The sequence below is a fragment of the Octopus sinensis genome, linkage group LG28 (assembly GCF_006345805.1).
Source record: "Octopus sinensis linkage group LG28, ASM634580v1, whole genome shotgun sequence".
NCBI lineage: Eukaryota > Metazoa > Mollusca > Cephalopoda > Octopoda > Octopodidae > Octopus > Octopus sinensis.
In genome coordinates, this window is record NC_043024.1 from 10754072 (window position 1) to 10769491 (window position 15420).

General features: G+C 37.2%; 1 protein-coding gene across 3 annotated transcripts in view; it reads left to right on the forward strand.

The window, feature by feature from the left end:
- LOC115225862 (adenylate cyclase type 6) overlaps positions 1-14071 on the forward strand; it is a 102411-nt gene extending 88340 nt beyond the window's left edge. For all 3 annotated transcript variants that reach the window (XM_029796852.2, XM_036514550.1, XM_036514551.1), the window contains 5 exons: positions 1456-1575; positions 8481-8627; positions 10117-10318; positions 11807-11931; positions 13614-14071. In XM_029796852.2, the coding sequence (XP_029652712.1) occupies positions 1456-1575; positions 8481-8627; positions 10117-10318; positions 11807-11931; positions 13614-13742 (723 nt within the window). In that variant the 3' untranslated portion in view covers positions 13743-14071. The remainder of the gene's footprint in view (positions 1-1455; positions 1576-8480; positions 8628-10116; positions 10319-11806; positions 11932-13613) is intronic.
- Positions 14072-15420: the final 1349 nt, after the last annotated feature.

Sequence of the window (15420 nt, forward strand, 5' to 3'; positions counted from 1 at the left end):
GTCGTATATATGTATATATATGGGCACAGGAGTGGCTGTGTGGTAAGTAGCTTGCTTACCAACCACATGGTTCCGGGTTCAGTCCCACTGCGTGGCACCTTGGGCAAGTGTCTTCTTCTATGGCCTCTGGTTGACAAAAGCCTTGTGAGTGGAATTGGTAGACGGAAACTGAAAGAAGCCCGGCGTGTATATATATATAATATATATATATATATATATATATAGACACATATATACATAGGCATAGGAGTGGATGTGTGGTAAGTAGCTTGCTAACCAACCACATGGTTCCGGGTTCAGTCCCACTGCGTGGCACCTTGGGAAAGTGTCTTCTTCTATGGCCTCTGGTTGACAAAAGCCTTGTGAGTGAATCTGGTAGACAGAAACTGGAGGAAGCCCATCAAGTGACCATTAATGTAAATGTGAAATCCCTGGTGATCTGGCTATGCCTAGTGATTAGGGAGTTTGCCTCCATTCTCAGTAATTAAGACTGCATTATTTAGTTCGGTGATGGGAGAATTATTGAGAATGGATGAAGGTTTCCAGAATACAATTGAGAGACAGACAGACAGAATATAAGTTAAGGCAGCAAGCTGGCAGAAACGTTTGCACGCCGGGCGAAATGCTTAGCGGTATTTCGTTAGCTGCTACGTTCTGAGTTCAAATTCTGCCGAGGTCGACTTTGCCTTGCATCCTTTCGGGGTCGATAAATTAAGTACCAGTTACGCACTGGGGTCGATGTAATCGACTTAATCCGTTTGTCTGCCCTCCTTGTTTGTCCTCTCTATGTTTAGCCCCTTGTGGGTAGTAAAGAAATAGGTATTTTATCTGCCGTGTTACATTCTGAGTTCAAATTCTGCCAAGGTCGACTTTGCCTTTCATCCTTTCAGGGTCGATTAAATAAGTACCAGTTACACACTGGGGTCGATATAATTGGCTTAATCCATTTGTCTGTCCTTGTTTGTCCCCTCTGTGTTTATCCCCTTGTGGGTAGTAAAGAAATAGGTATTTCGTCTGTCTTTACGTTCTGAGTTCAAATTCTGCCGAGTTCGACTTTGCCTTTCATCCTTTCAGGGTCAATTAAATAAGTACCAGTTACGCACTGGGGTCGATGTAATCGACTTAATCCCTTTTTCTGTCCTTGACTGTCCTCTCTGTGTTTAGCCCCTTGTAGGTAGTAAAGAAATAGGTATTTCGTCTGCCGTTACGTTCTTAGTTCAAATTCCGCCAAGGTCGACTTTGCCTTTCATCCTTTCGGGGTTGATTAAATAAGTACCAGTTACACACTGGGGTCGATATAATTGACTTAATCCATTTGTCTGCCCTCCTTGTTTGTCCCTTCTGTGTGTTGCCCCTTGTGGGCAGTAAAGAAATAAGAATATAAGTTCTAACCTTATGATCTTGTAAAACATTTTAAAAATTGGGATTTTTTTGTTGCTGTTGTTCTAATTGCAGGCTATCGATGAAATGGAACAGATGCAGAATATGAAGGCCTACAACCTCAAGCTGGTCACCAATATCTTACCTTTAAACGTTGCAGAGCATTTCCTGAAGAGCCAACTGAAAAAGGATGAGGTAAAACACACACACACACACACACACGCAAAGATATACATACACATAGTCATGCACACACAAACATATACACACTCACACGTGCATACATATAGATGCGTACAGGTGTATGTGTTGATTTATGGGTATATAATTAACTAGCGCTGCGTCGGTTACGACGATGAGGGTCCCAGTAGATCCAATCACTACAACAGCCTCTTTCCTGTGGTTTGTAGCCGTGCTTGTCTTGTCTTGAGACAGCATCCACCTGGGGTGGGTTGCGCTGGCTTCATTCATTGTCAATGCTGCATCTCTTACAAACGCCAACCAGACCTGGAAATTTGAGGTTAACGACCGCGTGATCTCCAACCACTCCTTATTCCAGCGGTGAATGCCGTAGACATGGGGGCCTAGGTTGGGTTCCAGATCAGCCTTGACTGTCATCAGCCAGGTTTTTCGTTGTCTACCACATCGCTTTCGCCAACCCTGAAGGGGAGCTGGGGCAATTGCTTCGTTAGATGAATTCTCCTGGTTGACGACGGAGGGCATGACCCAGCCAACACAAACGTCTCATGCTTGGATGTAAAGAGTGTAGGAATTGCATGTTGTCCAGTGAGTGGCAACTCCACCCATTCAGTGAAACTTGTGCAGCAGTTTTCGACCAAACGGAACATTCCCCAGGTCCGATGACCACCACATTCCCCAGACCTTGCCCCTTGGGACATTTTACTCCTTCCAAAAATCAAATACCACAAATGCCACTCACTGGACGCCTGCAACAAACCACACTCTACACCCTTCTCTTCCAAGCACTGCCACAAACCATGGAAGAGAGAGAGAGAGAGAGAACATTATGACTCAATGTGTAACAGAGTTCAAGTCCCGTCTGTGCCAAGTTGCTTCACTTTGCATTCTTTAGCTCCATTACCATAGCAACAGTCCTGATATTTTGGCGGGGGTTTTGTACCTGATTTTCGCACATTTTGTGGTCTAAGGGGGATAACTGAAGGTGATGAAATAAGGTGCTTCTTTTTGAAAAACGTAACACTATTTTAAATTTTGTCTTCAGAATTTCCAGAATTTCTAATTCAACTTGCTTGAGTTTAGCCTTGCAAAGTGGCCAGAGTAAGGATTATACAAGGGTGGTGACCTTGCTGTTTACAGTGCTCAGGTGCACTACAGTTCGACAGAAAAGCTTAAGGCGGTGAGCTGGCAGAAGCGTTAGCACGCCGGGCAAAATGCTTGGCAGTATTTCGTCTGTCCTTACGTTCTGAGTTCAAATTCCACCAAGATCGACTTTGTCTTTTATCCTTTCAGGGTTGTCTGTTCTTGTTTGTTCCCTCTGTGTGTAGCCCCTTGTGGGTTAGTAAAGAAAAAAAAAATAAGAAAAGCTTGAGAGAGGGGACAGAGTGCAAACATAAACCAAGCAATGAAAGCTAGAAGTTCCCAACGGGGGGGAAAGTCCAAAATGCTGCAACTTCTGATAACAAAAAACGATGTCTCTCTCTCCAAGTGAGGGGCAGATTGTTATCGTGTTGGGTCAAAAGTTTTGCAATATTTTGCTAACTTATTTCCTTTACTCTTTTACTTGTTTCAGTCATTTGACTGTGGCCATGCTGGAGCAAATCGACCCCAGGACTTATTCTTTGTAAGCCTAGTACTCTTTCTATCAGCCTCTTTTTGCCGAACCACTAAGTTACAGTGATGTAAACACACCAGCATCGGTTGTCAAGCGATGCTGGGGAGACAAACACAGACACACAAACATATACACACAAATATATATATACATATATATACGACGGGCTTCTTTCAGTTTCTGTCTTCCTAATCCACTCACAAGGCTTTGATCGGCCCAAGGCTATAGTAGAAGACACTTGCCCAAGGTGCCACGCACAGAGACATTAGTTTTTATTTTTATACAATTTTGTCCCAAACATTGTAGCATAAAAGATTACAAAGAAGGAAAAGTTAAGTTAATTTTTTGGCTCAAAAAGCAAAAAGCAAGGCCATGTAGGGGGACATGGAGTTATGTGCAGGGAGGGTGTTCATGCAAAGAGTTCAGGCTATTTCTGGTCAAGAGAGTCTTTGAACCAAGCGGTCATCGGTATCTTCACTATCTCATGCAGCAGCTTATTCCACAGATCCACAACCCGGACGGAGAAAGCCCCTCTCCTTCGATTGAAAGGGCCTACAAGTTCAAAAGATGTTTTATTGGGAGAAAGCTTAAAGGATTACATATGATGGTCTAGAAAAAAAACAAGACGTTGGTAGCGAGTTTCTGAGAACAGCAGTTTGAAGAAGGATCCTATTCGAATAAAAAGAGTTATGACTAACAGAAAGCTGAAAAGAGAAACAATGTGCCTGGGAAGAGAAGCGTCTGACAAGTTAAAAAGTATTGACAAAAGGTATTAAAGCAGAAAGTTTATCAGAACAAAGACCATGGGGGGAAAACAAAACAATGAAAATTATTTCAAGAATGGGCCGAAGAGTAAAGTCTAGATGAAGGAAGAGGATCCATCATGTTAGCAAATGGATTCTGAATTAAAAAAAGAAAAGCCATTAGTAATGAGTTCTTGAGAGCAGCAATTCAAGGAAAGGAGCTATTACAATAAAAGGACTTCTGATTGGCAAGAAACTCAACAAAGAATTGATGAACCTGGGAAGAGAAGCTGGTGACATGTTTAAAGGTGTTGACAGAATGTACAAGATCAGAAAGATCAGAGCAATGACCACAGAAATACTTTTAGTGAAGACAAAATGGAGATATATTTCAATGATAAGCCAAATATTCCAGCCCAGTAAAAAGAAGAGATCCCACTATGTAAACGATTCAATTGTGAATTTGATGAAGCAAATTAAGAGAAAGAACCAGATAAGCTCTGGGGTCGATGTAATCCACTCAGAAACCCTCCTCAGAAATTGCTGGCCTTGTGCCAAAATTTAAAACCAATATTTAATGCAAAGTCAAATGTTGGTCTTATAGAAAAACAGGACACTCTCAGGTGACTGGTCAGTTAGCTTACGAAACCCACCAGAATGATTTTAAAAAAGAATTGAGCTGACTTCAATCAGTGGTGGTGGTGGTGGCGGCAGTGGTGGTAGTGGCGGCGGCGGCGGCGGCGGTGGTGGTGGTGGTGGTGGTGGTGGTGGTGTTTGTGGTGGAGGAGGAGGAAGGGGTGGTGGTGGTTTTAATGAATTCATTAAAGAACTCGCTGTTAATTAACCAATTGACGATATAAATTGTCGCTGCTGGATTAGTAAATGTTTACAAATCTAATCCTGCCAAGATTAGTTTACGTTAATTAGAGAAGAAACGAAGAAAGAGAGCAACGACAACACCAGGTTCCAGTACATGGTGGTGGTGGTGGTGGTGATGATGAGGTGATGGTGGCGGAGGACGAGGAGGAAGAAGTATTGGTGTTGGTGGTGGTGGGGGGTGATGATGATGTTGGTGGAGGAGGAAGTGTTGGTGGTGTAATAGTGGTGGTGGCGGTGGTGGTGGTGATGATGATGAGGTGATGGTGGCAGAGGAGGAAGTGTTGGTGGTGGTGGTGCTGATGATGATGATGGGGTGATGGTGGTGGTGGTGGTGGTGGTAATGTAATAGTGGTGGTGGAGGTGATGGCAGTTGCTGCAGTGGTAGTGGTGGTGGCGGTTTGTAGTGGTGGTGATGAGGTGGTGGTGGTGGTGGAGGTGATGGAATTTGCAGCAGTGGTGGTGGTGGTGTGGTGGTTAGGGCATCATTGCTCGTGATTGCAGTAGCACTGTTGGTTATGCATAGTGATGATGGTGGTGGCGGTGGTGGTGGTGGTGGTGGTGGTGGTAGTAATGGTGGTGGTGGTGGTGGTGGAAGGATGTTAGAAGAACTCGGTCGTTTGAGGACAGGAAATATGCGACTTGCAAGAGGTCGGGGGGCGTGGCAGGAGACAAGGAGGGCCGAATGGTGCGGAGGGCATGCCAGGATCTGGAGCAATTTCAACCCCTGCCATCTCACCTCAACCCCTGCCCATCAAAAAGCCAGGGATTAAATGCTGATTAACAGTTGGTTAATGACTATGTAATTAGTAACTCTATGAGAGGTGGTGGCAAGGTAGGAATACACACAAGCGTCAATAAGTGTGTGTATACTTTTCTGTGTGTGTATATATATCTGCTTATACATACATACTTAAATACATAGACACATTAATAGATACGTGTATGTATGTATATGCGCTTATATAATTATTAGCATACTATGCACTTTTATAGTTATACATGCATGCATGAGTGTGTGTGTTGTTTATACATATATATACTACATACATATTATTATATATATATATATATATACATATATATATACATATAATATAATATATCAATATATATACACATATATATATATATACCTATATATATACATATTATTATAATATACATATATAGATACATATATATATATATACATATATATATACATATATATAATATATACATATATATATAATATTATATATATATACATATAATATCATAATATTATAGTATACTTATATATTACATATATATATACTATATATATACATATTAAATATACATATATATATATATATATATATATATAACATATTATATACAGATATATATATATAATATAATATATATATACATATATATATATATAGATACATATATATATACATATATATATCTATAGACATATATATATACATATATATATATATATACCATATAATATATACATATATATATATATATACATATATTATATATATATACATATATATATACATATATATATATATATACATATATATATACTATATATATATATAACATATATATATACATATATATATATAGACATATATATATCATATATATATATATATATACATATATATATAATATATACTATATATATATATACATATATATTATACAATATATATATATATACATATATATATACATATAATATATATATTACATATATATACTATATATATATTACATATAGATATACTAGATATATATATATACATATATATATACATATATATATATATATAGACATATATATATACATATATATATATACTAGACATATATATATACAGATATATATTATATACATAATATATATATAATATATATATATGATACATATATATATATACATATATATAACATATATATATATATATATACATATATATAGAAAATAGTAAAAGTGAAAAAATCCAGAAGGCTTGTTTTAAAAGGTTAAAAAATATATTTGAGTCAATATGTCTGAAGAATGTTATAAATTTTTTTCATACAATGACATAGTTCAACCACGTGCTTTCACACACCAACTTTCTCACCTATACATATATATATATATATATATATATATATATACATACATACATACATACGTATATAGGCATATTATATATACATGTATATCTATGTATATGCAGGTATATGTGCATAAAACAGATATGGTGTGGCTGTGCAGTAAGAAGCTTGCTTCCCAACCACATGGTTCCGGGTTCAGTCCCACTTTGTGGCACCTTGGCCGAATGTCATCTGCAATAGTCTCAGGCTGACCAAACTGACCAAAGCCTTGTGAATGGACTTGTAGGACAGAAAGTGAAAGAAACCCATCACATATATACCATACATATATATATATATATATATATATATATATAGTGTGTGTGTGTCTATGTATGTGTGTATAAGTGTGTATGTATGATGCATATATATTTATATTATTATATATATATATATATATATACATATAATATATATATATATATATTATATAGAGAGAGAGAGAGAGAGAGAGAGAGAGAGGCAAATTTGTTGTTGCAAATGCACCTAAATTTGAAAATTTTGTAATTGTTTTAAAATAATTTATTTACGTACATACCAAACAATTCCAACAATATTTTTTTGTTTATCAATGGTAAATATTTAGAATTATAAATTCGGAAAACGTGTTTAAAACGTTATTTATATTATTTACATTCGACGGATATTTGTCCTCATCTTGTTTGTTGTTAACACAACGTTTCGGCTGATATACCATTGAGACGTCATCAGGTGTCTTTTCCCCGAAGGCTGGAGGGTATATCAGCCGAAACGATGTGTTAACAACAAACAAGTCAAGGACAAATATCCATCAAATGTAAATAATTTAAATAATGTACATAATTTCTCATCTCTTAAATATAGAACTGTATATGTTTAAAAGTTTCAATGTTGTCAACATTCAAACTTTTAAACATGTTTTTCTAATTCATAATTCTATATTTTTACCATTAATAAACAAAAAATATTGTTGAAACTAGTTTGCTATATATGTAAATAAATTCATTTTAAAACAATTACAAGTTTTTCAAATTTCGGTGCATTTTAACAACAAATTTGCCTATATTTTTTTCCTGCGTGGAAATACACCCCTTCTTTTGTTACATACGTACAAACATACATACATACATACATAATGATAATATGAGGGAATATTATTCCAAACTTTCAGGGAAAAATTCCATTTAGAAATATTAAATCAAATTTCAAAAAATATAATATATACATATAAATTAGAAAAAAAACCCCCACCTTTTATCAATTCAACAATGAAAAAATTAAATTATACCATATAGAAAAAAATTACATTACTTAATCTTTGATATATGTTTTTATCTTATATTAAATTTTTCTATAGGATGTAATTTTTTTCTATTTGGTATAAAAGGTGTTTTTTTCTAATTTATTTATTTTTCTATAGGATGTAATTTTTTTCTATTTGGTATAAAAGGTGTTTTTTTCTAATTTATTTATATATATATATATATATATATATATTATATATATATATCTACATATAGTCTTAACATATACATACATATCTATATAACTCCTTTCAGGACCTCTACTACCAAGACTGTGACAATGCCTGCGTTATGTTCGCTTCCATCTCAAACTTCTCAGAGTTCTACATGGAATTGGTCGGCAACAATGAAGGAGCCGAATGTCTCCGGCTGCTTAATGAGATCATTGCAGACTTTGATGAGGTAAGAAGGAATTATGACTGTCTATATAGGATAATATAATATAATAATAATAATAACAATAATCCTACGATGGAATTTATAAACATTTAAGGCATTGCTACGCATGTTTCCACATATCACAATGACTTTCAGAACCAGACTACGTATTCCTGAGATGATTACAGTATATATATATATATATATATATATATACACGGAGAGTTTACGAAAAAAACAAAAGACGCAGACAGGTGGTGTAGAAAACAAACATGTATTAGTATAACACTCAGGAATAGAAAAAGTCTTTTATGTTTCGAGCCTACGCTCTTTACAGAAAGGGACACAGAAAAAAACAAGGAGAGAAAAAAAGGAAAGAAAAATGTGTGTAGTGGCTAATGATCTATATCTATATATTGCAATCGGATATGTCAATCCCACATCAACCTTATCAGCCACAAATGAGCGTGCAAACGACATGGACAACAGCCTTCCTAATCTTCGTCAGCAAAGCCAAACCAAGAAGTGAAGATATATATATATATATACATGCATACATTCATTCACATATATACACATACATACATTCATACATACATGCATACATACATATATACATATATATATATATATATATATATATATACATACATACATACATACATACATATATATACATACCGCGTGTGTATCGTTGGCAATTTTCTTTCTCCGTTTTCCCTTCTTTGGACTTTTTCTATGTTTCTGATGAAGAGCTCTGCTCGAAACATAAATCCTCTTTCTTTTCTTTACTTTCCTGAGCGTCCAATAACACAAAAAAACAAAAGACGAAGTGGGTGTGTAAACAACAAACGGATGTATTAGTTTAATGCTCAGGAATATGAGAAAGTCTTTCACGTTTCGAGCCTATGCTCTTCGACAGAAAGGAACACAGAAATAAATAGGGAGAGAAAATAGAAAAAGCTTTAGTGGCTAGCGATCTATCTGCATATATACATATGTACATATTGTATTATAGATATTATATATATATATATATATATATATATATATACATACATACATATATATACACGCAGACACGCACACATATGTATATATAGGTGTGTCTGTGTGACAGTGGTGTGTCTTTGTGACAAAGATGTGTCTTTGTATCTTTGTGACAAAGGTGTGTCTTTGTGGCAGAGGTGTGTTTGTGTTGCAGGGGTATGTCTTCATGGTAGAGGTGTGTCTGCATGACTAAGGTGAGTAATTGTGGAAGAGCTGTGTCCGTGTGACAAAGGTGTGTCCCTGTGGCAGAGGTGTGTGTTAGTATGAGAGGGGGGTGTGATGTGTGTTTGTATGAGGGAGTTGTTTTATTGTTTTTGTTCTTGCTTTTTGCTGTTGTTGTTGCTGCTGCTGTTGTGTTGTTGTTGTTACTACTCCCTCTCCCACAAAACTCCACCCCCACACCCCCATTACCTCCACACTTCCACTCTCACCCTCCTCCATTCTCTCCTCCTCTCTCTTCCAGATTCTCGAAGAACAGCAGTTCTCTTGCATCCAGAAGATCAAGACCATTGGTTACACCTACATGGCAGCATCCGGCTTGGACACGGAAGAGAACTTCCCAGACTCCAAACACATTGTGGCATTGGTAGAATATGCCTTCTACATCCAACGACAGCTGAAAACCATCAACCAGCATTCCTTCAACAACTTCAAAATGAGAATTGGTGAAGAATTCTATTTCGGTTTTGCTGTTTTTTTTGCTGTTTCTGTTGTTCTTGAATGAATTTATTCCATCTTCAACTGGTTTTTCTGGGTTTTCTTCTTAACCTTGATTTTTTAAAAATTTTATTTTAATTTTGTGTAATTCAGTCTCTTTTTTATTACCATCGTCATCATTGTCACCTCTTCCTTCTCTTTCTCTCACTCTTTCTCTATTTCTCTCTTTCTCTCTCTCTCTCTCTCTCTCTCTCTATCTCTCTCTTTCTCTCACTCTCTCTCTCTCTCTCTCTCTTCTCTCTCTCTCTCTCGACAGGTAACCATGTACCTCCGCTATAGCAAGACACCTATTTATGCCCCTCTATCTCTCTGTCACACTCGAAACATTCATCATCTGACACAAGATACTTTCCTTCAATGCCCACCTCTCCACTCAAAGGTTCCTTGTCTTGCAAAGTTACTTGGTGACCCTGGCAGTGCTGGTGCCACATAAAAAGCATCCAGTTCACATTGTAACATGGTTGGCATTTGGAAGGGCATCCACCTGTAGAAATCATTCCAAAACTAACCTCACCTGTGCTAGTGCCATTGTAAAAAGCACTGAGTCCACTCTGCTGAGTGGTTGGTGTCAAGAAGGGCATCCAGCTGTAAAATCCTTGCCAAAATGGATGCAGTAGCCTTAGGTAGTTTTTCTACCTGGTCAGCTTCTGTCAACTGTCTTACCCATGCATGCATGAAAAAAGGATGTTAAACGATGATGATGATAACAAAGATGATGTATATATGTCCTGAGTATATACACATATTTTTTGTTTTTAATTTTTCGTAAACAACTTGCAGATGCAAGTGCTACCAATTCAAAGCTCTGCAATACTGAATTCTAGCAAGCTTAAGGGGTCATCAGGAGAGAATGCACACCTCTTGACAGCATCATTGCACTCTGACCTCCCTCACTGGGATGAGGCTCTGCTTGCTAAATCAACTGATTTAATCCAATATTACAGTTCTATGTATGTATGTATGCGTGTCGGTATGTATATGAGAAGGCGGTGAGCTGGCAGAATCGTTAGCATGACAGGCGAAATGCTTAGCGGTATTTCGTCTGCCGTTACGTTGCGAGTTTAAATTCCACCGAGGTCGACTTTGTCTTGCATCCTTTTGGGGTCAATAAATTAAGTACCAGTTGCACACTGGGGTCGATATAATCGACTTAATACCTATGTCTGTCCTTGTTTGTCCCCTCTGTGTTTAGCCCCTTGTGAGTAGTAAAGAAATAGGAATTTCGTCTGCCGTTACATTCTGAGTTCAAATTCTGCCGAGGTCGACTTTGCCTTTCATCCTTTCAGGGTCGATAAATTAAGTACCAGTTGCGCACTGGGGTCAATGTAATCGACTTAATCCGTTTGTCTGCCTTCCTTGTTTGTCCCCTCGGTGTTTAGCCCCTTGTGGGTAGTAAAGAAATATGTATGTATATGAGTTGTACCCTCTAATTTCAGGAATGAATATGGGTCCAGTGGTCGCCGGTGTGATAGGGGCCAGAAAACCTCATTACGACATCTGGGGTAACACAGTCAATGTTGCCAGCCGAATGGACAGCACTGGTATGCCCGACTCTATACAGGTAAGCAAACTGTCTCATCATAATGTATCAGGTAATTTAGAATGGAATGTCTGATTTTCTTTTGCACCAAGTTTGATAGTCGTTACCTCTAATGTTTTATCCTGACAATTCTTTGTTTTGCAACAATGAAGGGTTACATCATCACTTTTCGAAATGCAATTAATGGTGTCTGATTATATTATGAATATCCTTTTTTAAATCAATTTTTGTGAACCCATGGATAGATCAAAAATTCTTATAGACGCAGGAGTGGCTGTGTGGTAAGTAGTTTGCTTACCAACCACATGGTTCCGGGTTCAGTCCCACTGCGTGGCATCTTGGGCAAGTGTCTTCTGCTATGGCCCCGGGCCAACAATGCCTTGTGAGCGGATTTGGTAGACGGAAACTGAAAGAAGCCTGTCGTATATATGTATATGTATGTGTGTGTGTGTGTCTGTGTTTGTCCCCCTAGCAATGCTTGACAACCAATGATGGTGTGTTTATGTCCCTGTTACTTAGCAGTTCGGCAAAAGAGACCGATAGAATAAGTACTGGGCTTACAAAGAATAAGTCCCGGGGTTGATTTGCTCGACTAAAGGTGGTGCTCCAACATGGCCGCAGTCAAATGACTGACACAAGTAAAAGAGTAAAAGAGTAAAGAGTATTGTTTATGTGCTGGTGGCATGCGATAAGCACCATTCACTCATTTGTGGGTTCCTACCAGAGCCACCTGACTGGTATCCTGTACAGGTGGCATGTAAAAAGCACCATCCGAACATGGTCGATACCAGTCACCCCACCACAACCGGCTTCTGTGCCGGTGGCACGTAAAAATCACCATCCAAACGTGGCCAATGCCAGTGCTGCCTGACTGGCTCTCATGCTGGTGGCATGTAAAAAGCACCCGCTACACTCTCGGAGTGGTTGGCAATAGGAAGGACATCCAGTGTAGAAACATTGCCAGATTAGATTGGAGCCTGGTGCGGCATTCTGGCCTGCCAATCTCCAGTCCAACCATCCAACCCATGCTAGCATAGAAAACAAACGTTAAACGATGATGATGATGATGATGGACCCTCAAGGGCCATATCAATGCCAGCTGAAAACCACTGCTCTAGAAAAAGACATTTGCCCAAGGTGCCACACACTAGGACTGAACTCAAACCCATATGTTTGTGAAGTAAACTTCTTAACCACACAGCCACCCCAGTCTGTCTTTTCTGTCTTCTACATGGTCAGCTCCTGTCAAGCCATCCAACCCATGCCAGCATGGAAAGAGAATGTTAAACGATGACGCTGATGATGACAAAGATGATGTCTGTATGTCCTGAGTATATATACTCTTTTACTTGTTTCAGTCATTTGACTGTGGCCATGCTGGAGCACCGCCTATAGTTAAGAAAATCAACCCCAGGACTTATTCTTTGGAAGCCTAGTACTTATTCTATCGGTCTCTTTTGCTGAACCGCTAAGTTACGGGGAAGTAAACACAGCAGCGTCGGTTGTCGAGCGATGTTGGGGGGGTGACAAACACAGACACACAAACATACACACACACACACACACACACACATATGTTTGTGAAGTAAACTTATTAACCACACAGCCACCCCAGTCTGTCGTTTCTGTCTATCTGCATCCCTCTCAATCTGTCTGCCCTCTGCTAGAATTCATACTGAGGTTTCTCTCTTTCTATTCTCCAGATCACCCAAGAACTCAACGACGTCCTCGTGCCCCTTGGCTACAAGACGGAGCAGCGCGGCTACATCAAAGTCAAAGGAAAAGGAGACATGTTGACATATTTCCTGCTTTCGCCATCCGATTCTTCGTGAGAACCCAAAATCTCCCCCAACACATTTGAAAGACTTCAAAACACACAGAGGGCAATATGGGGCGAATGGCGAAAACTATGAACAAAGATTTGCAGTAAATGATGTGAACACATTGAACAATGTGAACGCAATGAACTTTTTGTAACAGTGAACAATGTGTTTACTGTTTGATGAATGTGATAGAAATACAAGTTTGGACTTCTGAAACTAACAAATTTTACTTGGTGTTTATGCAGACACATCAATACAAACATACATACATATATATATATAACATATATATATATATATATACACACACACATACTTAAATGCATGCACCTATATATAATGTATAGATGTATAATATATATATATATATATATATATATATATATATATATGTGTGTGTGTTGTGTGTGTGTGTGGTATATATAAACATATACACACATTCTATAATACACAAACATATAGGATATATATTATATATGTACATGTGTGTATACATACATACATATATATATAATAATATATATTATATTATTATATATATATGTATATATATGTGTGTGTGTGTATATATATATATAAACATATACACACATTCTAAAATACACAAACATATGTGATATATATTTTATATAAATTATATTATTATATATATATATATATATATATACACACTATATGTATATTTATTATATGTGTGTGTGTATCAAAACATAAACATACTTAAATATACACATATATATTATATACACATATAATATATATATGTGTGGTTGTGTGTGTATATTAATATATATATATATATATATATATTAATAAATGGGATATGTATATACACACATGCAAGCACATATATGGTCGGGGTATACATACACACACACGCACACACATTCCTTCACCTAACATTCCAATGAGCTTCTCCTGCTGGTTTCCACCTTATGATTACTCCTTCACTTCTCAATTCAAATCATAAGTTCAAAGTTCGAAACCCTGTTAAACTTTGCAATTATGTATTCTATTTATCAAAAGGAGTTCCGCCCCCGCTTCCAACATCTCTTTTAATCCTCACGGTAAAGCGTAGATCGAAGGTTCAAGTTTGGCTGAAGTTAGACATCCTATAGAAATGTTTCCGTTATCCTTCGTTCACAGAAGCCAGTTTTAATATCGTTATATCTGTCACAGCATTATTATTGTCATTATGGACATCATCATCATTATCACCATTGTCGTCATCATCATCATCATCATTACCATTTAACGTCCATTTATATTTTGTATTTTGTGTATAGTAATCAGTAACTTTTATAATTTTATTGAATTAGATGCATATTTTGCCATAGAAGGAAAATGTTACTATCAATCTATTTTCTTCAGATTAGGCATTGCCTACCTTGCTTAGCCAGGGGGCACATCCTTGATATATATGTATATTATCTGAAGTGTACAGTATTATATCCATTAAGGCCAATCTTACCAGTTGGTTTCGTGCTAGGGATTCAACGGAGTGTTAAGTAACAATCCGATTATATAACCCCATGTTCATCAGAGGTCACTGATATGGAATCAAATGTGGTGACTGCTCTCTATAGTTGGAGGTGAATGGACATATCCAGTTTACATACATACATACATATACTTATATACATTCATGTGTGAAGGAGTGTAAAATATGTGTGTTTTAAGTGAGAGC